The 24,082-nt window shown below is 47.3% G+C and overlaps 1 protein-coding gene across 7 annotated transcripts in view; it reads left to right on the forward strand.

Moving 5' to 3' along the window:
* pyd (zonula occludens-like protein polychaetoid) overlaps nt 1-23,387 on the forward strand; it is a 357,804-nt gene extending 334,417 nt beyond the window's left edge. For 5 of the 7 annotated variants that reach the window (XM_089563940.1, XM_089563939.1, XM_089563944.1 and 2 more), the window contains 3 exons: nt 6,721-6,872; nt 8,374-8,517; nt 22,698-23,387. In XM_089563940.1, coding sequence (XP_089420066.1) covers nt 6,721-6,872; nt 8,374-8,517; nt 22,698-22,917 — 516 coding nt within the window. In that variant the 3' untranslated portion in view covers nt 22,918-23,387. The remainder of the gene's footprint in view (nt 1-6,720; nt 6,873-8,373; nt 8,518-22,697) is intronic. The other 2 variants (XM_089563941.1, XM_089563945.1) reach the window with 1 other exon arrangement.
* Nucleotides 23,388-24,082: the final 695 nt, after the last annotated feature.

Below are 24,082 nucleotides of genomic sequence, written 5' to 3' on the forward strand. Positions count from 1 at the left end.
GCATTTGTTGGGCGACTTGGTGTTTTCGATGATCCATAACTACAGCGCAAACGACAGGACAGAGATGAAGAAGGGACACCACAGTGTGGTGTCCCTTCTTCATCTCTGTCCTGTCGTTTGCGCTGTAGTTATGGGACACCTAGCTGTCGTCTTGGTTGAAAAACGCGACGCGACCTTGAGCATTTGGCAAACTGCCTTCGCCATACATTGTGAAGACCCTGAAGCACAAAAATAAACCACTGTCATCAATTACAAACCGTATGCACCGCAGAAAACACACAGCGAACGAAAACAGAACTTATGCAGGTACGCGCTGACGTTCCAAGCGCCCGAGGCGAATTCTCGCTGTCGAAACTGAAACCCGACGTTTGTACATTGTTGCACGACTAATAACCACTGCTTTCTTCACAAAAAAACTAAACCGAAACCGGCCGACGTGCTCGGTGTCAGCTTTTGTTTTCGAGGAGCGTGCGGTGATGTGGACGCCCTTTTCTCCGACTGACGCTGCTGCGGCCATTTAAAGTTTTATTCTTCACTGTGCCCCCTCATGTCAAAACACTGAAACCAAGGCTGCAATCGAAAGAGCAGTTGTTGAGCTCGCTAACTAGATGGTGGAGCACGTCCACAACGCTCCTAAATGAGCTTTTTTGCACGTACGATGGCCTATGGCGTGGTAGCAAAAGAGTTAGTCGGCTGCATGAGGCCGGGCGGTCGTCCACCCCGGGGCTTCACGCTTTGGCACACGTGGCACGAGCGGGCGTAGCGTGTTACGTCCTTTTCATGCCAAGCCAGGTAGCAAAGCGACACAACTTAGTGTAAGTCTTGGGGCCGCTTCCATGCCCTAGCGATGCACAAGTCGTGAAAGTAGCGTAACAGTGCCGCTCACAGCACTCGCGGTATCACTGCCTTGAACGCCTCGTTTGTGTCGTACTCAAAGAGGATATACCTCAGCAGGGGGCCGTCGGAATCAGCAGATATGAATCCAGCACGCTCACAGCACTACCAGCTGTTTCCAAGCGCTCCGCACTGACAGCAAAACCAGCTGTCCCCATGTGCGCGGCGGCCCGGCCGCCCGGCTCCCGGAGCCCGTCGAACACTTTTCGACAAAACGAATCCATCTGCTTAGCTTCGAGGAACTCCTTTCTGCTGAACACGATCCCCACGGAACTCGCGTAGTCCACGTGGTTCACGCTCTCGCCCGGGATCAACGGTCGGTCCGCATCCCTTACATGGACTACAACTAGGGTCTGTCCCTCACTCTCTCTGTCTGTCGAGTGGTCGGTTGCGTGACCTTCCTCGCGCTGGACAGGCACTCGCGAGAGTGCGTCAGCCACGGCGTTGTTCTTCCCTTTGCAGTAGTGCACTGTGAAGTCATAGTGCTGCAGCAACAGGGCCCAACGCACTAGGCGGCCGCTCGGCTCGCTGAGTCGTTTCAGCCAGGTGAGCGCCATATCATCAATCTCGCAAATGCCACCCTGTCAACATAGTAGTCGAACTTCCGCAGAGCAAAAACTGTCACCAAGTAGTTCCTCTCTGCCGGCGTCAACGAACAGCTTGCGAATGCTACTGGCCAGAGGACGCCTTCGTGCTCTTGAAGCAACACTGCTCCTAAGCTCAGGCCAAAATGTTACTAAGCAAAGCGTGTTACTAAGCTCAGGTCACTTGCGTCTGTTTGAATCACAAACTCCCTGTTTAGGTCGGGTAGCTGCAACTCAGGAGTGTCCGCGAGCACCTTGGTGAGGTTGCGCAGTGCAGCCTCTTGCTCGTGACCCCAACTCCAGCGCTCGCCCTTTTTCAACAACTTTGTCAAAGGTGCCTGCAGCGCTGTGCAATCTGGGATGAACTGGCGATAAAAGTTCGCCATTCCCAGGAAGAGTCTGAGACCGGCTAGATCTGGCGGCGGCGGAAACATAAGCAAGGCCTCAAGCTTATCATCGCACGTCAGAATGCGGCCTTTGTCGATCGTGTGTTATTCGGGTCGCGGCGATCTGTACCTTCTTCGAGTTCAAAGAAATTCCCGCAGACCTCCGCCTCTCTAGGATGTCCCTCAAGTGGCGCAGGTGTTCCTCGAACATTTTTGTGTACACCATAATGTCGTCTAAATATGCGAGCGCACGTTGCCACTTCGCATCTCTCAGAACACGGTCCATTAGACGCTGATAAGTAGCGGGTGCTCTTACGAAGCCAAACGACATTCTCTTGAATTGGAAAAGACCTCTGTGACAAGTGAAAGCAGTCTTCTCCTTATCACGCTCATCCATTTCAACCTGAAAGTATCCGCGGCTAGTATCGAGCGTAGTAAAGTACTTCGCCCCACCTAGGTTGGACACTAGAGAAGAAATGGTTGGTAGAGGGTACGCATCCTTTCTCGTAACCTCATTCAGTCCACACAAAGTAGATACTTATCGTCTTTCTTCGGAGCTAAGACTACCGGGAAGCCCCAAAGGCTGTTAGACCTCTCAACAATGCTAGTGGCGATAAGTTCGCCTAAGGCGCTGTCTAATGCTTTTCTCTTATCCAAGCTAAATGATCTAGGACTGCACTTCCAAGGCAGTGCGTCACCCATGTCTATTCTGTGCCTTACTACTGTAGCGAGACCAGGATGGTCTGTGAATGTCGGGTTGAATTCATAAAACAGAGATGACAAACGGGCCTTCTGCCTCTCCGATACACTGTTCACTTCCGACAACAAGGGGTGCGTTGCCCTTCCCTGCATGGCAGAGCAGCTTTCTATCGCGACAGCCTTCTCTGTGTCGCCTCTCTCAGCGGCGATTGTCCACTCGCATCCTGGTTCTTGGGCCGGCGAGGGTGATTCTCCACAGTCTCCACCCACTTGCGCCGCGTTCGGAGCCTGAATTGACTGCGGGGCCGCAGGCGTTTTTGTGAAAAGATTCAAGGCGCCTGACGTGCGCTCTCGGTAGTCTGCGCTGCGTATGTCTATCACACTGCCTGTCATGGCTAGCAAGTCTCGTCAAAGAATTACAGGAACGGATAAACAGGGAAGATGAACGAGGCGTTGTCGCCGCAAGCGTCTTTCCCAGCGAACCACTATCCCAGCTGCGCCGCTGGATTGCGCTGTGCCGCTCACCAGGCGAAAAGTGGTATTGCACTTTCTCAACCGGATTTTGTTCTGGCGGAGATGGTTTAACACCTCGTCACCGAACAAAGCAGCGCTTAGTCCTGTATCGAGTGACGAGGTGAATTTCTTTCAAGCTATCATTAGCTCAGGGAATGACGTTGGCAAGTCAACAGAACTTCCTACGCGACATGCCAAAGGCGCTAGTAAACCGGGGTTCCCTGTGTACGCCGCGCGTAGTCGAAGGTCGATCACCGGCAGCCCTGGCCGTTTCCTGACTGTGTTTGCTCACGGGCGGGAAGGCGGCCACAGTCATGGGCGAAGTGCCCCGACTGGTCGCGACATTGCAGTCGGTAGCCTTGATTACGTGTGTTCCGCTCTGCGGTGGCGTGTGCTGTTCGCAACGCGTAGCTGAATGGGTCCAAAGTGCGGTCAGACAATTCCCAACCCCTTGGGGTATGCTCGTTGGCAAACTGTGCTAACACTTCAGCTCTAGATGGACTGCGTGCTGAGCTGCCATTCCATGCGGAGCGTGGTTCAAGTGACTGCGGTGCAGGGGGCATTGGCCGATACGCTCGTGTAGAGAGGATGTCTCCCTGAATGCACTTCGCCTCAGCTGCTAGCTCGTCCAGATCTCTAAACCTGCCTCCTCTCAGGTAGGCTGCGGAAGTCGGGTGCGCTTGTCTTGTGACACGCTCAACTTTCTCCGTGTTTGTGGCGCGAGGGTCCGCGAGGCGATACAGTTCGCCCATTGCTTGGACGTACTCTTAACAGAGATTCGCCGGGGTGCGGAGCTCCACCTCCCTCCTCAGACGCCACTCGTTATTGCCACGGAGCTGGCTGAAAGGCACTCCACGCGTTGGTCGACTCCGCCCACCGTACGGGGAGAATTAAAAAAAAAGATCCGATTTAATTAGGGAAATGGGCCACACAGGGCAATAAGTCGAAGCTTCTAAGAATGCTCGGGACGTGTAGATGGAGTTCTGGCGGCAGAAAGACGAGTTCAGAATCCTCTTCCCTGCTGCACCTCTAACAAAGTTGGTGCAGTGTTAGACTGAAAGCACCAGTGCAGGCAGCATGGGACGAGTGCACGCTAGTTGGTACACTATTCAGGGCAAAGCGTTGTCTCATTAAAAAAGAAACCAAAGTTACACATGCTGCCCAGACACATAGGGATAAATGGGATGACAATTGCACTGCACGCTTGTCACTTGTCTCGATTGTTCTTGACCAGCCAGAGCTCGAAAAACGAGACATTCTCCGGCCAGGCCATGCTCTGGCATCTCGCTTTTCCCTTCGTTGCCTCCACAGTCGGCTGGGCGGATGCAAACAGTCGTGGTGGGAGAGATGTCGTTACACGTACGTCTTCTTAGATGATGATGGCAGCCAGGCCCTTTCAGTTTGTAGAATACTGCTGTTTTTCCACTTTACAGCATTTTCATACTGCAACATGTATATTTTTTTCTTCACGATTCGCTTCTGCGGACGTCTCGCTTTATGGACAGTTTTTCTCGGGAACCATAGTGTCCATGTTAATGAAGTGCGACTGCATGTGTTAAAAGTGTACCCTTGCATGCGCAGGGATTTTGGGAGGGCACATATGTCGATCACTCTCACCTCATTAAACAGTTTGTGAGTATGCACACCGGTGTGGTCTTCTTTCTTGTTTGTAGTACCGTATTTACTCGCGTAATAGGCGCACTCGCATAATAGGCGCACCCCTAGTTAGGGCGCGAAAAATCAGATTTTTTTATTTCCGCGCATAATAGGCGCACCCCGAACTTGGCACTGTGATCAATACTGTATTTACACGATTGCAAGCTGACCCCCCCCCCCCCCCGCTTCCCAATCATTATTTTAACAGTTTTTGCTGAACTGACTACTAGTCCCTACTAGTGCTGCTGCCGTCGCAGCTGCTGCGGACCCACAGCACGTACAACGACATCGCGTAGAACAGCCGCACACAGTTTTCAGGGATGCTCACTTTAAACGTCTGTTTGGAAAGCTTCATCTCCAGCTGGGAACGTTCCCGACTTAGGCCCGCGAAAACCTCGGCGCTTGGAGTCGCGTACAAAAATTTAGGGACGCCGCAGTCGCAACTGCCGCACTTCTCGGCCACGTCGTATTTTCCGACCTGCCGCACGCTTGCCGCGTTCGAGAGCAAACTCCCAGCCGTGTAGCTGTTAAGGTGCTTGCCCGTCGAGCTAAAACATCAACGCTCCGCGGCAAAGCCATAAACCACGATAACTATCTCGCTACCGCAAATCCCGGCACTTGACAGCAACAACAAGAACAAAAAAAAAACGAGCTGGAGATGCTGATGGCGATATAGATAGCGAAACATGTAGCGAAAGCTCGCGGCGGAGGAAAACGATGATGATGATCATGAGCTTGACCTTGGGTGGCGTCTGGAAGCTCCTGTGCGCGTGTGTGGCCTCCGCGATCAAGCGCCCGTTGCGCGCAGCCGGAGCCGATCGCAGAGGCCTCGGCGCGGCGCGTGCATTCCGAAAGTTTCGGTGCGGCCCTTACACGCACCTTTTTTTTTTTTTAACATTTTCTTCGCGAAAACGGGGTGCGGCCCGTACACGAGTGCGTTTACGCGGTGTGTTCAATTTTGCGAGTCGAAAAATTTCCGGAAATTTTACCCCGCGTAATAGGCGCACCCCGAACTTTGAGCCGCATTTTCTGGAAAAAAAGTGCGCCTATTATGCGAGTAAATACGGTATGTCTTTGTGCTGAAATCCTCTTGTAACATTAAAAAGAGCACCGATAATTCGTAAAAGACTGGAACACCATGACGCATTTTCCTATGGCATCTTTATTACTCCTAGAAGGGACACAGAGCTGCAAGTGCTGACTGTTTTAATTTACCATTGTATTGTAAAACCTATGGGCAAAGACTGATTGAGTTGCACAGTGCTCTGATTCGGAACGGCATTCCTAATAATGTCAGAATGACAACGAACTTTATACGATCCCTGAAAACGTTTTTGCTTAGCTGTGCCAAAATGATTATGTCAAAATTAGAATGTCAAAATGATTATGCTCAGATGGTGGATATGCAGCCATACTTTTCAGAGTGTTTGGCAAAACATATGTTGTGAATTTGCAGTTTTTAATTTGTTGATGTCTCCACCTGCTACAATTGTAACTTATTGTTTGTGATGTACCTGACTATGAATCTTTAAATACCATTGGTCTTGTTGGAAAATTTCCAGCGCACACAGGACAGGGCCAAAGAAGAGAAACACCACAAGTGATATCGAGTCTTTACTCGATAAAACAACTGTTTTGTTTAGGCATCCTCATCAATTGGCAAGAGAGGTATCACAAGCCTATCATGTCTACAAAAACCAGGCTACATGTGTTAGTGACCCATCTGTTGTCCTGCATGAACGGGAATTTTCATATCTGGGCGCGCCTGCGTGATTGCACAGGTTTTGATGCTTTTTGTTTTTCCTGTGAGCATATAATTTCTGCGTTTGCGAATAAACGCTTAGTTGTGAGTCAGCGCTTGTGGTGTTTCTCTTCCTTGTCCCTGCCCTGTGTGCGTTGGAAATTTTCCAGCATGCTGTACCAACTCGCTCGAATGTCCGTCTTACTTCACCATTGGTCTTGTGGAATTTTTTTCTTTCCCTCTGCAGCACGTGCAGGGTGGGTATGAGGTTCCCGCGTACGACGCGTACGGGCGGCAGGTGGCGCCTCCACCACACGACCCGTACCGCTTCACCCGCAGCACAGCGCAGCCGGCCACCATTGCCCTGAGGCCACCACCCACCAGCCGCCCCCCGCCTCGGTGAGTGCATGACTTGGTCAGTGCTGGGACCCAATCTCCGTGCAGGCCTGAGAGCAAAGAATTCACGCCCTGCCACTGGTGATGATGCCTGGGCCAAGTTTGCCGAAAAAGCCAGCGCCAAAAACATGCCTCTCGAAAAGATTGCCAGGGTGCTTTTACTGCATGTGTGGGGCGTGCAGACTGCAGTGGATTTCAACACGCCATCAGCCCACCACACGGAAAGCTACTCACCCGTGCAGAACATCGTCCAATTTGATGATTACATCTGAGAACAGGCCTCCATTGCATCCTCCAAATTGCCAGATGCAACATTTCTGCCCATTCAGAATGGCCTGCTATCCTGTCTGTGGCCTCCGTGACTTCTCATCCCCGGTGGTTTCTCTCTTCTCGCTGCCTTCCACACCCCTTCCCTCTCGCACCCCACATCAGGGGACAGGCGTTGGCAGCAGTCGTGAATCCCACCACTCAGCAGCCGCATGTGCTGGCCTGATGAAAACGTAGGGTCACTGACCAAGTCAAAGTTTAATGAAACGTTCACACTGTGAACAAGGAAGCTGTTCACATTGTGAACAGATTGTGAACATGGAAGCTGTGGGGCTTCCGAAACGTCAGTATGTTTTGACATGGTCAGTGACCCTATGTTTTCATTATGCCTCCACCTGACCAGACGATGTTTCGTCGAAATCTTGACTAGTCTTGGCCTGCAGTGCGAAACAGGGGATGTGCACAGGCCAAAGACAACAAACCCAGTGGCTTATATGAATTTGGGCTGGCCATTCTAATGGCCTTTCTCATCTGGAAAGTGGACAAGGAATGCTGACCATCACAAGTTAAAGACCTCTGCCGATTCATTGCTTTCGTTGCGTCATCTCTGCCCCCCTTCACCTGGTGAACAGGTTTCCGCTTCCTAGCTTCGTATAAGCTCGGGAATCTGTGTGTGTGTTTAAGAAACTTGTTCCCCCAATGTGCAGTGACTGCCTCCTCCTCAGGCCCCTGCGTTTGGTGGGAACTGTGTGTTCCTGCCCTTGGCATAATGCTCTTTAATCTGTGCACTGCACCATTCTTTGTTTCTCTTACGCGTCCATTTTCTTTTCAAACAGTAGTCACTGGGAGCGGCAAAAGATGGTGCTGGGTCACTTGTCCTTTTTCGCCTTATCAGTCGTGCCAACGGAAAAAAAATCTGGGAAAAAAACGCAACCTATACGCTAGAAAATGTGGTATATATTATCTGCGGCAAGCACTCACTCTTGTATGTCAAAAGGCCCTTTTGGCTGCTGCAAAAGCTGTGCCCAAGTGACTTGGCTTAATCTCATCACTACATGCCCACTGCCTTTCACGGTGGAAGGGATAAAACGAGTTTGCTTTTGGTTATTTCAGACAAATGATGGTCGGTGGCATTCACTAGTGTGGCCGCTTCTGCAAGGGGTCTTGTGACTATCGTACGTGACCTTGTGTTTGGTTGAAACCCAGTTTTGGTTTTGGTTTCCTTGTTCCCTCATAGCTTTGGAACACTGCAGCTAAGATGGGCACCGTGTGACAGTGAGGATACCCCCCCGAGGTACTTGAGCCCTGTGTGTGTGTGCAGGACCCCCGAGCGCCCCAGCCTCCCTGCGACCACCCCACAGAGGGCAGCCTACCAGCCCAGGTGAGATCTGGAGAAGGGAGAGCGTCTCTACTGGGCAGCGTCCGTCCAGGTCTATTCTCAGGGGATAGCATAGGGCAATGTGAAACGGTCCACTGTAGACATTTGGGGGATTGGAGAATGTGTATTCGAAAAAGGTGAATTTCTGTATAGCAGTTTTAACAGAACTTCTGTTCGTGCTAGATGGTGCATAGCCTATTTTGAAATGAATTTAAGCGCACACGAAGAGGAAACACACAGGACATTCATCTGATTTTTATTCCCGGGGAAGAGAGCAAAAATGTATACACAAAAGGAGACATGCGCAGTGAAGAAACACATCGTCAGTTCACAATGCGTGCTCGAGATGCCTGGTTTCCTCTTCCTGTGTGCATGTTCTTGTGCGCTGAAATTCATTTCAAAGTAAATTCTGTATAGCACTTTTTAACTTTCAGAGGTCAGCTAAAAAAATAAAAGCGCAAACGAGATTACCGAGCCTGGTCGCATCTGCCACCGCCTAATTCCTGAGGGGGTGCTCAACTGACCAAAAATTGTCACAAGGTTATCGTGGAAGTGAAAAGATATTGACTCATATTTTAAGCATTAAACAGGGCAACATTGAAAAAAAATAGAATTTACCATGGTGGCACGAGTGTAAGTTGGCCTGTTTTTTTAAATTTCGACTTACAATCGAAACCAAAGCATGGAACCATAAATGAAGGCATGACAAAAGAGGTATTGGGGATGCTGCAGTGTGATTCTTTGCTACACGGCAAAATTTCAGATCATGGAGCAAATCTTGGGCTTGTTAGGAATATAAAATGCGCTAAGATAGTAAGTGTTTATAATTTTAACCAAGCAGATGCCACCTCAGTATTAGACAAATTAGAGCTTCTTCTTGACAGAATCCACAATAGTAGCAACGTAGACACTTTGTTGATATATTTTAAATGTGTTGTTCACGACTGCATGTCTCGATTTATACCCACTAAAGTCAGACGAGTAGATAAGCCAAATCCCTGGATAACGCATAAGTACAATTAATTTGAAACAAAATAAAAGCTGCGTCGCACAAGGCAAAAGATTCCTAAAAACACGATCCATATTGCGACCCTTAGTAAACAGGTCCGAGCTGAAGTGGAGAATATCTCCCCGCAGAAATTCTGGAGACACTTATCAGGCTCTAAATCTGAATTGAACGTTGTTGAATTGAATGAAATTATTTGCGATGATCCATATACAATTACATACGCATTGAACAACTTCTTCAGTTGTGTTTTTTGTTCAAGCACCTAATAATACCACAGTGGTAGCAATGCACAGTGCCTCTACTGATAGTACTAATCACAGAAAAATTGTAATTTCGAATGAAGGCATAATGTCATTGTTTTTAAAGTTAGACCAGAAAAAGTCACCAGGTTGTGATTTCATACCAAACGAGTTTTTGAAGCATTATTGCCACTGGGTATCAGAACTTTAGGTAAAGATTTTTGCTGTATCTCCGCATGAATGCTCTGTTCTTTGTGATTGGCTGCTCGTGAGGGTCGCACCAGTTTTTTAAATCGGGTAATAAGTAGTTGATTATAGAAAATTATCTTCCTATCTCTATTATATCAATGTCGTGCAGATTGCTTGAACATGTAATAGCTAAATCCTTATTACAGTTTTTAGAAAATAACAACCTTTTTTATTACGGACAACATGATTTCCAACGTCGCTTATTGACAGTCACTCAACTGTTTGAAAATGTTCATGCTTTCGCTGTAGCTATCAACTAAAAAAAAATAAACAAATAGATGTAATCGCATTGCATTCTTCTCAAGCTTTCGATAAGGTGTGTCATGACAAACTTCTGGAAAAAAATGCATGTGTACGGTATTGATTTACAGGTTATTAGCTGGATTTTCGCTTACCTAACAGGAAACATTATGTTCAAATATCCGCTGAATGTTGAACCATGTCCCATATATTATCAGGACTTTCCCAAGGTTCTGTTTTGGGTCCTACACTGTGTATTCATCCAGCGTGTCCTTGGACGAATACTGAAACATTAGCCGTGTTAAAAGGTAAGGACAAATGGTATCACAAATGGAAGCAGTTGAGATCAAACGAACACTGCCTAACCCAGTATAAGCGTTGCAGGAACTTGTCTGTATCCGTTATGAGGAAAAGAAGAAAGGAATATTATTCATCACTGGTGAAACAGGCGCATGGAAATACAAAAAAGAATTTGGGATATAGTGAACGACGCAATCGGCCTGTGATCCAGTACAGCAACACTCCCTGAGACAGTTGACGAAGACACAGCAGAATCATTCAATGCCTATTTTACCTCCACTGGGCCTACGGTTGCCACGCAGGTTTATGCTGACGCGCCTACGGCGAAGATGCCGGAACGTGTTAACGCTTTGCCTGACATAGACATGGAAGAAATAATCACTGCAGTCGGCAGCCTTTCAGCCGGCAAGGCGGCAGGACCTGATGCAATACCCGTTAGACTGATAAAAGACAACATTGATATACTAGCGATCCATCTACTACACATCTTTAACCATTCATTGGCAAATGGAATATATCCTGACGAGCTGAAGGTTGCAGGGGTTGTACCTATTTATAAAGGCCGTGAGCGATCTGATCCGCGAAACTACAGACCAGTATCGGTATTAAATGCAATTAATACAGTTTTTGAAAAGGTTCTTTGTAAACGTATACAAAATTTTCTAAATAAATATAACATTATATGTCATAATCAGCATGGCTTCAGGCCCCAAAGGTCAACGTCATCCGCAGTTCTTGTTCTTTCACAACTTATAAATTCTGCACTGCATAATAACAAACTAGCCATAGTAGTATATTTAGACATATCAAAAGCTTTCGATACGGTTGATCACACAATACTGCAACAGAAATTGGAAACCTACGGTTTAAGAGGGAAAATTTGTGATCTAATTAAAAGCTATTTTACAGGACGGAAACAATATGTTGTCGTGAACAATTTAGCCTCCCTACCGCAAAGCATTAATCTAGGTGTGCCTCAGGGCTCCGTGCTTGGGCCGCTATTCTTTTTTCTGTACATTAATGACCTTCCATCAACGCTGAAATATTTTAAAGCTGTAATATATGCCGATGACACTGCATTACTTTTTACAGGGGAAAATTTAGAGTCACTTAAATGTATAATTAATGAAGAGCTTAGTGAAGTTTCGCAGTGGTTTAAAAGCAATCGGTTAACCCTTAATACTGAGAAAATAAAGTACACCGTGTTTCACTCGCGCAGGAAGAACATGAGCTATGAACATATACCTGTAACTATCGACAACACGACTCTGCTGAGGGTGCCTCAATACAAGTATCTTGGTGTCCGGTTCGCGTCTGATATGCACTGGAAAGAACAAATTAATAATGTTTGCTCCAAATTAGCCTATGGTTGTCATGTTTTACCAAAGGCCAGGGACTGCTTTGATCTTCCACTTCTACGCGCTCTGTATTTCGCCTTTGTGTGCAGCCAGTGGACCTTTTTCTTCATGGTGGCCCTCTGCGCGTGCGCACACAGTGCATTGTGCGACCGCCATGTTTTTTAGTGGTTCGTCGGCCGGTTGAGCGGCCGGTTGCTTCGCTCGGTTGGCACTTCGCTGCTGTCGTCAACTCTGCGTTCCTGCTGAAATCGCTGGCGAGATGCCTCAGCGATGCGCCGCCATGGGATGCTTTAATTTTAGCAAAGAAACAGGAAATGTAAGATAAGTTCCCAGTGGCATCACTGCATGCAGCAAAAGGGCAAGTGGGTGCAGGAAATGTGAATGCTGATTTGGCTGCGAGGCAGCAAGCCCACTTTCTTCTTTCTCGCACTCTGTTTCCCAAGAAGCTGTAGCGTGAAACACGGGGAGCTTGCACTTCTGAGCGACGCCTCTGTTGTCCATTATGCTAGTGTGGCTGCACAAAAGAATAAGCGGAAACTCTCCGGGTCTGTCAGCTACTCCCCACGGATTATAATAACTTCAGTAGAACTTGTCGAGCTAGTTGGTTCATATAGACGCGGACAGCGAAGAGGCAAAGACTTAGTGTTTGTGTGTGTCTTTGCCTTTGCGCCGTCCCTGACTCGTTCGCGCAGTTCTTTCTTTGCCGCATGCGGATAGAAGGGAGCCTAAAAGATAGGGTGAAAGGTAAAAGGAATGTAGTATGCCCACGGTCGCGGCTAACAGTGTTCGCCAAAACGACGACGATGTCTCCGGGTACCTTCCGCTTAGGAGCAACTTCCCTGCGAAAGCAGTTGCCTCGACATTTTTTTCTGCAGTGGATTGTGCCCATTTCAGACCATCGCAGTGTAGTGGACTGTGCGAGGCGACGGCTTCCTCAGCGTAACTCTCGTGTGCTCGCGAGCAAGACGAATACGCCGGTTAGTAAGCGCCTCGACACCTCCACAGCGCTGTATCACGTTGCGAGATCGTGTGCACATCATCAACACTCTGGCACAGGCTTGCTATCAAACAGCGAGCACGCTCGACTAGGTGCCCCAATCGGGCTTTCAACCCATCGATCTTCAAGTACAAGAATGCTAGCCGCGTCGGGGCTGCCGCCCGCTATCTCAGTATCAGCAGCTCGCCCTCGGACAAGTGCTGAAGAAGGCAAGATTAAATGCAGCGAATGTACTTCTCCACTTTGAAAGGGCGTCATTTCCGCAGTCGCCTGTTCGATGCGCCAAAGTGCATGCCAATCCCATGGTCACTAACCGGCGACACAGAAGTCAGATCATTCGTCCACTGCTTGCTTCGCGCCCAAAAATTGCGAGAAATCCATTGTCAGCTCAGCAGAAAGAAAATGTTCACAGCACTAAAGGCAAAGGCATACTGAAACACTATAGGCAGCGTCCGGATGAGCACGAAAACTTCAGCAACCGATGAAAGCACGGACGGAACACCGAACCGACTGCTGCTGACCGCGCGACGTGAACCGACTGACCGAACCACCAATTGTGATTCGGCGGCCGCCGCTAGGGGCGCTCTCCCAACGTGAAAAAGGTCCATTTTCTTATTGCCTGGAAACATGGGGTGGTATATGTAAAACATACCTAGATCCTGTTTCTCTCCTTCAGAAACGAGCTATTCGTATGATAACTTATTCAAATAGTACATACCACGGCAGGCCACTCTTTCAGCATCTTTGTCTTACCCCTATCACTGGCATATACACTTAAGATAGCTGAAATAGTAAACAATGTAATAAAATCTAACAACCCCCTGCCCCTTAGTTTATTTAGATTACCAATGAAACAAACAAGAGCTGCAACTAACAATCTATTTAATTTACCACCTTGTTACAATATGTACGGCCGGAGACTCCTAGAATACAGCGGAGCCCATGTGTGGAATGAAATCCCGAATGAAGTTAAAGAAAAAAATAACTTTTCGGCATCTTTAAAACACTATTTAATTTCCATGGAAATGTAGGAATGAATTCAATTGTGTGTGTTGATCTTGAAGTTTTTTATTTTGCACGCTCTGCAGTAGTATTGTGCTTGTTTTGTATTTGGACCCCTCACTAGCCGTAAAGGCTATGGGTCCAACCAACAGTTTCTGTACTGTTTCTGAGAATAAATAAAGAAAAAATTCAAAAAAAAAAAAAGAAACTCCTGCACGCAGCCTCAAGCGTATCTGACCTAAGTTAGAGTGCGCAAGTATAATATGGGACCCACATTAGCAGCGCCAAATTGATAAACTTGAAGTGCAAAAAATATCCCTAAGATTAATATTTTCCGCCTACTGCGAAACACAATCACTGACAGCTCTACGTATTCAGGCTCAGCATCCTGAATGAGCCACACGTAAAAAAATAGCTCGCCTAAAATACATGCTCCGTGAAAATAAGTTTAACTTAGAATCTAGTCGGTATATTCGACCCCCAGGCAGATTTTCTCCCCGTACTAATCATCCATTCGCCATTATTTATTTATTTACTTATTGTACCCTCAGGGCCCGAAGGCATTACAGAGGGGAGTGGGGATACATAAAAAATTGGGCCTAAACAGCAACAAGGAGAGAAAAGAAAAATAAACCAGGAATACATGACAAAGTGAAAACACAGGAAGGCAATGAGATTAGAAGTGCAGCGGGGATACATTTAAACAGCGTGTAGACAGTGAAAGGCAAACTTTGTACAGTAATAAACAAATACATACTCAGAAAGAAACATTAAGGATATTACGAAGTGCATTGTTATCAGAAATACCTGCGATGTCGCTGGGAAGGTGATTCCAGCTGACACAAGTTCGGGGTATGAATGAGTCATGAAAACATTTGGTGTGACAAGATGGGATTCCAACTTTGTGACGGTGATCAATGCGTGCTGATATGTAACGTGGTCTTGACAATAACTTATGTTTGAGAAAGCTGTTGTGGTAGTAAAACGGCAGTTTGGGCGAGTTGGTTATGCATCTTGTAATAAAACAGCGCATGGACACAGGACAGAAACGGAGAGAAGACACACACGGCACTGAACTTGCAACTGCGTTTATTGGAAAAAAAACAGGCTGTTTATTAAGGCTGGGCGACAAGAAAGCGTGCGCATGCGCTTTGCCAAAGATACACTTGTCGGGTAATAAAATGTCCCGTAATCGCACGTGTGATTACCGGGGCTAACCACTGTTTGGCAGCATCACTTCCTTAGAGGGCAGTGCTACTGAAGGCTGGCTGACACATCTGTGTCCCTCTCTCAAGATGTGAAATGCCTCTGCTACTTCCCTCGTGCTACGATCATTATGGATGATCGAGAAACGGGTTGCGCTTACACTCGCGGCAGTGCTTGGCCAAGTTTGCAGAACGCTTTCCCAAGGAATCTGGGTGCCCCAAAAGCCGTACGTTGATGCGACGGCCTGTACGGCCACGGGACAGAGGAACAGCAGCCTCACACGAGACGAACCTGTTTTCCTGCTCAATCTTGCAGCCTGCTTCCTTGCCAATCCTGCCTCTCTCTCTTCCTCTGAAAAGCTGCCCCCACCTACAGCTGCCCACCCACCACAACCGAATTGGCAGCCATACGATTTAGCAGCCAATGCTTTTAGCTTTTTTATGCTTTTGTAGTGCTCTTTAGAGAAAACTGGGCATAGGCAAAAACCAGATGTATGCGAAAAGAGACAAAGAGGGCATTGTCATCAGCAATATGGATAAGATAGTTGAATTAGCCGAAGAGTTCTACACAAATCTATACAGTAGCGAATGCAATCATCAAGTTACTGAGGGAGGAAGTCGAGCACAGCAATGGGACATCCTGCCAGTAACGAAGGAGGAAGTAAAGAAAGCCTTAGGAGCAATGCAAAGAGGGAAAGCAGCTGGTGGGGATCAGGTAACAGCAGATTTGTTGAAGGGTGGAGGAGAGATTGTGCTAAGAAAACTAGCCACCCTGTATACGCAATCCATTGTGACCTCTAGCGTACCTAGAGCTTGTGAAAACACTAACATTATCTTAATTCATAAGAAACGAGACGTCGAGGACTTGAAGAATTAAAGACCAATCAGCTCACTGTCTGTTGCCTAAGATGATCGCTAATAGGGTCAGGACAACCATAGACTTCAATGAACCCGATGATCAGGCAGGCCTTCGTAAAGGATGCTCGACAATACATCATATTCATGCTATCAATCAGGTGATAGAGAAATGCGCAGAATATAACCAACCCCTATATATAGCCTTCATTGATTACGAGAAAGCATTTGACTCAGAGGAAACCTCAGCAGTGATGCAGGCATTGCGGAATCAGGGTGTAGAAGAGTGTTATGTGAAAATATTGGAAGATATTTATAACGATTGCACTGCTACCATAGTTCTCCATAAAGTCGGCAATAAAATTACAATCAAGAAAGGTGTCAGGCAGGGAGACACGACCTCCCGTATGCTATTGATCGCCTGTTTAAGGTATTCCGGGGCCTGAAATGGGAACAGTTGGGGATAAGAGTTAATGGAGAATGCCTTAGTAATTTGCGATCCACTGATGACAGTGCCTTGCTAAGCCACTCAGGACAAGAACTGCAAAGCATGATCAATGAGTTAGACAGGCAGAGCAGAACGGTGGGGCCAGAAATTAACATGCAAAAAACCAAAGTAATGCTCAACAACCTAGCAAGAGAACAGCAGTTCGCAAGGTGTAGGTTGTGCAACCACGGGACAAACCACGAAGAAAGACAGAGACACACACGCAAGCGCTTGTGTGTGTGTGTCTGTGTCTTTCTTCGTGGTTTGTCCCGTGGTTGCGCAACCTACACCTTCACAACATCATGTACCAACTAGGCCCAACGCAAGTTTTACAGCATTTCTCAGTTGGTAGCGAGGTGCTGGAAGTAGCAGGAGAATATGTCTACTTAGGGCAGGTAGTGACCGCAGATCCGGATCATGAGAGTGAACTGACTAGAAGAATAAGAATGGGGTGGAGCGCATATGGCAGGTTCTCTCAGATCATGAATGGCAGTCTTACCAATATCCCTCAACAGAAAAGTATACAACAGATGTATCTTACTCACCTATGGGGCAGAAACGTGGAGGCTAAAAAAGAGGGCTCAGCTAAAGTTAAGACAACGCTGAGAGCTATGGAAAGAAAAATGATAGGTGCAACGATCGGAAGTGGGTGGAGTGGGTGAGAGAACAAATGCGTGTTAATGACATTCTAGTTGAAATCAAGAGGAAGAAGTGGGCTTGGGCAGGGCATGCAATGTGAAGGCAAGATAACCGCTGGTCGTTAAGGGTAACGGAGTGGATTCCAAGAGAGGCAAGCGTAGGAGGGGGTGGCATAAAGTTAGGTGGGTGGACGAGATTAAGAAATTTGCGGGGATACGGTGGACGCGGCTGGCTAAGGACAGGGTTAACTGGAGAGACATGGGGCCCTGCAGTGGGCATAGTCAGGCTGATGATGATGACTAGCTGGTGCCACAGCATTTTTAATCTATTTTCTGAAGTGGTAAGCACGGTCCACTAAACACCGATGTTACTTTGCCGATAGAGCTTTGAAACTCATGTTGCTCAGTACTAAAAGTGCGTGTGGGGTGAGGTTCATGTTAGTTTCCGGCACATTACTCTTACTGGCATGCAATCACCATCCTGCTCGCTGATCATGGTTTCAACATGGGCACTGGTACTGCCTCTTAGGGAACCGTTGCAGAATTCACCACTGTCCAGCTTTGTATTGCACAGAAAAAAATGTGTGCTGAAAATTCAGTAGTTGGCAGTCCCTGGAGAGCCCAGTGCTGCCACTGAGTCGTATGGAGCTGTTGAACATGGCTTTGGGGGTAGCTGTGCATGAGGGCATGAATGGTGTGATCGATGCTCACTACTGTCTGGTATCCAAAATCTCCTTCCGTGCGGGATGGCATTGCAGGGCAGCTAAATGCAGCAGCCACCTACCATGCCTGGCTGACCGAACTGCCAGCGATCCGGCAGTTTTGGATGTCACCTCTGCTTGTCCAGCGAATTGATGTGCAGCTTGAGCAAGCATGTGTGCAGTTCTGTGATGAGGGTCTTAAAAACTTATTTTTTATTTGTTAACATATCTTTCTGAAACTTAGCACCTAAGGTATATCATTGAATGGTGATTCCGAATATGCATTTAGATTTCAAATATCTCAGCTGGAAGGAAATGTATGGCAAAATAAAATATCCTAATTAGGTCATTTCTTACAGTCCTTTGTGGTAATTTATCAGTTAAAGAAAGATATTTTAAGAATAAGCAGACATTTGCAAAGGCCCAATGCACATTCTGAAGCTAACAAAATGTCTATAAAATGATTTTGTTGATCATAAATAAATAACAAAGTTGGGAAGAAAAAATGATGTGGCAGTAATTAGCCCACATTTGGCCTAATTGCCAATATATCATGTTTAAAGCAAAAAAGGAAGCTTTAGGATGTGCGGTGGGCCTTTGGAAACGCTTGCATATTCTTAAAAAAGCTTTTCTTTAACTGATAAATTACTATAAAGACCCATAAAAATGGCCTAATTTGGATGTCATTTTGCGACAAATCTTCTTCCAGGTGAGATATTCGAAATCTAAATGCATATTTGAAATCAGCATTCTGCGACACATCTGCCTGCCAAGTTTCAACAATTTGTGTTGAACAATAAAAAATGAGTTAAGACCCTCATCTTCCCCCTTAAAGGGCGACTGAAGCGGTTTTAGAATTCGATGAGTTTAAGGTTGCCGAATGTGCGAAATGTGCTGGTAAAGCCTGCGAAATCGTTTTCCTCTAGCATTTGCAATGGTGGCGTAATTGCCAAATAAAGTCGTCGTCGGTGTTCAGGCTTCTCTGAAGTGCACAGCGACGGGCAGAGGCCCCGATAATGACGTCACATAGGATGGCACTACGTTTCCAGCGAAGAAACGGTTATTCCCTGGAAGAAAACCGACGCAATCGAAGGTGAAGCTCACGAAGCACTGTTTGGCGCCATCTGACGATGCACAGCAGCATGCAGGCGTAAGCAGCGCACATTCAAATTTCGGCAACAATGACGTCACTGCTGAGTTTCCTCACACTCCTCGAAAGTAGTGAGGAGAAGAACAGAAAGGTGGGCAAGTTGGTTATTACTATCCATGGTAAAACATAAGGATCAGATAGTAAGGGAAATAGTAGAGGCATATCACATTGACAAAAGGGGTGCAGCATGCATTAGTAAGCCCTCATTATCACTGGCTAACCGCGAAATCACCTTCTTGGAGCATGCATTTGTAGATATGTAGATTTAATATTTTCAGTGATGATGCAGTGTTTTTTTGTTCTGTTTAGTGTTTGGCGGGAATGCTATATATGTACACATGTGCGTAATAAATCGTCAGTTGAAAGTCAGCGCTCGTGTTGTCGTGTTTGTTCCGTCCTCGTGTTTTTTCCGCGCTGTTTTACCATGGATAGTGAGGAGAAGCGTGAACATCGTCGCGGTTTTAATCGACGGTTATGTCACCATTTTAAATGCTAGTGCAGAAATACTTTGCATGGTTTATCTAGAGGCTTGGTAGATTTGAATTCTTGAATAACCTCGAATTCCCAAAAAACCGTTTCAGCCTCCCTTTAGGGAAGCCCCGCTTACCACGTGGGTAAACAGTGACCTGCCCTCGACAGGCTGCTCAGCATCAGGACAGCCCATGAGTCTTGGTTGGGCTTACCTTCTGGCCACAACTAGCTGGCTGTTCAGTCACAGCAGAGCATTGAGAAAGGGCTGGACGCAGGAGACAAAGCAGGAATACTATGTGCATTGCTCCACAAACCGAGACACGCCACTGCAGGCAGATGAAAGCTCGACCACTCAGCTGAGCGTTACTGGCCAGCACAGTGCCCTTTGCTCACACCGACTTGAGGCCATCCCTTTGCCTTGAAATGTTAACAAAAATCGAAAATTTTGATTTGGCAAAAATGGCATACTCGGGTTCAGTACACTGTAATGTACCTGCCGACAAAGTTTCAAGGTCTAATTTGACCTCCAATGACTAAAAAATTGACATATTGGATGCCTCTGAAACGGGGAAATGGCGATTTCACAACAAAATGCGGCACAACTTGGTGCCTGTCGCCTCCCGCGACTGTGTCTCAGGCGGCAGCCATTTCGGTTTCATTCGGAAGCTGGCCCTCTCCTCTGCACCCGGCTCGGTCGCTCACTGTTGTGGGGAAATCTGGTATGGACGTCAGCATTCCTCTGGGGCCTCTGCAACAATCTCCAAGCGGCTGGCACGCGCGCTTAAAATGCAATTTTATCAGCTTCATGTTTTTTACCTGCGTGACTACAGCCTTACAGAGGTTTTCATTACCTTTTTATGCTTCAATTTCAATTAGGCTTGTGCCTTTCAGTTGAGAAGGAACTAAACTATGGAGCTATGCTACATTTTAATGGTTGAGTTCAACATATGAACTTTTGTGAGCCACAAAGCTGCCTAATTGCTCCATAATTATGCAACTTGCACATAACTGAATATTTTTATATGGAGATGCACCTCAAGAACAATATAAATAGAAAGGGCGCTGGTCTGTGGCCAGAGCTCCACAACAACCAGGAACTTGTGAAGTGTCTTAATGACCTGCAAGAAATTAACTAAATAATTATTTGGCCTCAGTTATTTTCACATAGTACGAAAACTGATTGAGACATGCTGACACTAATTATATTTTTGAAAACAGGAAGAAATACATGTGCATAGCTGATTTCATTACAATATCTTTGATATTAAAAAATTTCATTTCGAGATCAGTGCCTAGGTAACAACCAACCGTCAATGAGAAACCGTGCATAAACAGCACGAAGATGTCTTGTTCAAGGACGGCTAAGCCGTTCCATCAGACCAGAATATCTCCACTACACATCCACTTACACTTTGGCCAAATTGTTTAGCTCTGGCATTTTTACTTTTTCTTATGACTTTATTCTGCAAGACAGCTCTTAAGACGGCCATTTCTGTCGTACTACGTACTGTACAGAAGCGGCTCGTTTAAAAAGAGAAAGGTTAGCGTAAACTGTATGTCACTTTTGACCGCACAATGACTATCAAGGCGGATAGCTGGGTTAGTTGGTGTGTCATCGTTAGTTAAAACACTAGCCCACAAAACTAGGACAGAGACAGAGAAGGAGACAGGATGAGCGCTCGTCCTGTCTCCTTCTCTGTCTCTGTCCTAGTTTTGTGGGCTAGTCTTTTAATTAACGACCTCGTATACTGCATCGATGAAAAATGAAAATTGGTATGCAGAAAATGATATTCGCCAGAAAATAAGGAAAAACCGTGAGATATTGGAAGTCACTGCAAACTCCACGAGAGGAACACAGTGGCAGTCTGGACGCTAGAATATGAGCAGAGCCTGTGCGTATGCAGGGTGGCAGACACAGGTGCAGCCGCCCTTTTGGGTACTTTTTCACTGTTTTTTGTTAATGTTACCTACCTGACCACCGTTTCGCGGCCCTTTACACCGTCTTTTTATCGATTATAACTTTCTTTTGTTCCCTGTTGTGGTATCTGGGACCACACTGACTGCCAGTTATCGCTGCAGCATCTTCGAAAAACGTAGCGCGAAACACAAGACACAGGTAAGGTGAAGACAGGACACGAGCGCTCCTACTCCGACTCCGATGCAATTGCTCCGACTAGCCCAGTTTAGCTTACTTGTGTATCGCTGCAGCAGCCCTGCTGCCACCCACCCCCTCATGCTTTCTATCTAGGCCTCTGTCCACCAGAACAAAATTGCAGTTGTGAGTCAGCGCTCGTGTGTGGGTCGTTTCTTCCTTTCAAGTGCATTACCAACCAGCCCGGAGCCTTGCTCTTCTGAGACACAGGAGTTTGAGGTGGTCTACCACTGTCCAGTGCGGTTCGCCATGGAGGCCTCTTGCTGCCGCTCTGTTGACGGGCTAGATGGGCGCCACTCCAGGGACGAGAGGATTCCAACGTCCACAGGACGATATTCCTGCCTCTCTACTGAGAGGCCCATTCGAGGAGCGTCCTGTGGAGTGCTATGGCCTAACTTATCACTGGGTTTGTTTACGTGTGTCGTTTTGGGTGCTGTTCAGATCACAGGAGGGGTGCAAAAATTGCAGTATAATCGCTGCTTGTGGATTTTTCGTCACTCCAAGTCTTGAGCAGGCTTGCATGGGAGTTGATGCAAATTGAAATGAACAGAACAGCAACCATGCCAGAGTTTTTGTATGCATTGTGCGATGTGAACGCCCCGTCTTTTGGCTGTTGAGATGCACACCGAAAGAGCATGAGAGAGAAAAATATATATATATATATATATATATATTAATTATCAGCTGCTTGTTGGCCCAATAGACGTGGCGAATGTGCTGCACATCGTTGGAAAGGGAGAACATGCAACTAGAAATTGGTGTCTCTGTGTGGAGAGACTCGAGGGGGTGCTGAACTAAGGCTGCACCAGCTCATGCTTTCTGGCTCCTTGTGTGCAGAGGCCAATTCAGGGCTGCCGTCTTGGTGGCAGAAGAGATGTCAGAAACCCCAAAGTATTTAATCCCTCAAGTTTTTTCTCACTGTTTGTGAGTGTCAAATCTCTGTGTGCACCCTATAATTTACACTGCTGCTCACATTCTTTATTGGGTGTTGGGGCTGTGGAGTGTCATGCTAACTCCATGGGAGCCCATGTTGCAGAAAATGTCAGCAACTGTACTGCCCGCATTTAATGTCACGAGAGGTTACTCCGCAAGAGGGGGGGTCCCAGAGTGATCCCTCCCCCTGTGTGCAGGCTGTCGGATGGCCGTCCGGTGCCTCCGCCCAAGCCCAGCCGCCCACGGCCCTGGTCGGGGGGGGAGGAGCCCCCTCCGTACGGGGGGGGGCCCCCCTACCTCAACCTGCCCCCACGCTCCTCGGCCCTGGACCTGTCCAACCGGGAGCACCGGGGGTCAGCCTTCGAGCTGTACCGCAAGCCAGAGCCACCCCGGCCACCGCCCCCCCCCGTCCTCTAGCCCAGCAGCTGGTCTGTGATACACAGTGCAACAAACTCATCTCCAATCGTACAGCCACGGCTCAAAGTTTTTTCCAGTGGGGCACGACATTCGTGGAGGAGAAGCCAACCCCGAGGGAGCACAATCATTCTTCAGCAGTAGGGAATTTAGCTCACAGTATGTGCCTGCTTTTGTATGTGTCATGAAAGGACCATTGCAAGTTTTATGTGGCAGTGCCTGGGCTTTGCAGGATTAAAACTTGTCTGCAAGGGATGCTCTGTACAGTTCTGCTTCTGCGTGTTGTGGCCTGTGTGGGACAAGTACAAAACGCTTCTTCACAGCACCCCCTCCATTGTACCGATTCCCGGGGACATTCCTGGCAGTTTGTGCAACACGCTCAGTGGCAGCTGTGCCTAATGGCATTGAATTGTTGGTCTGAGTCCTGTTTGTACGTGACACAGATGGTGAAAATAAATAACAATAGAAACAAATTGCATAAGTTGCTTTCTTACGTGAGCATGCAAGGCAGGGCGAACCACACTGAGAACAAATGAAATTGTTAATTTATTTATTTATTTCACAGGTACTGCCAGCCTTAGGCACCAGTGGACAATTTGGTCAACAAATGCAAAAACAGCAGCATGCAAGATACCACACACTGAAGGTTTGGTTTGGTTTATTAGGGTTTAACGTCCCAAAGCGACTGAGGCTATGAGAGACGCCGTAGTGGAGGGCTCCGGAATTTCGACCACCTGGGGTTCTTTAACATGCACTGACATCGCACAGCACACGGGCCTCTCGAATTTCGCCTTCAAGAAATTCAGCCGCCGCAGCCGGTATCGAACCCGGGTCTTTCAGGTCAGCAGCCGAGCGCCGTAACCACTGAGCCACCGCGGCGGGGCCCACACTGAAGGATAAACAGAACAAAGACACAAGAGGATGTTTACACCATGAAGGTCATTTGACGGGGAGAGGCACGTGCAACTTTGCTCGCAACGTGTTTTGCTCGCAATTGACAAGCAGTTTGATTGTCACTGCATATCAACTGTTTCTGATATTGAATCTGTGTGGTGCTGTGTGAATTTAGGTTTCAAAAGAGTGATCATCGGCGTTTGCTATCGCTCCCCTTCTAGCGATATGTCATTCTGTGGTAGCTTGCATGACAGTCTGAATCGAATCACTGTTC

The sequence above is a fragment of the Amblyomma mixtum genome, chromosome 10 (genome assembly GCF_055824585.1).
Source record: "Amblyomma mixtum isolate Tamu chromosome 10, ASM5582458v1, whole genome shotgun sequence".
Classification (NCBI taxonomy): Eukaryota; Metazoa; Arthropoda; class Arachnida; order Ixodida; family Ixodidae; genus Amblyomma; species Amblyomma mixtum.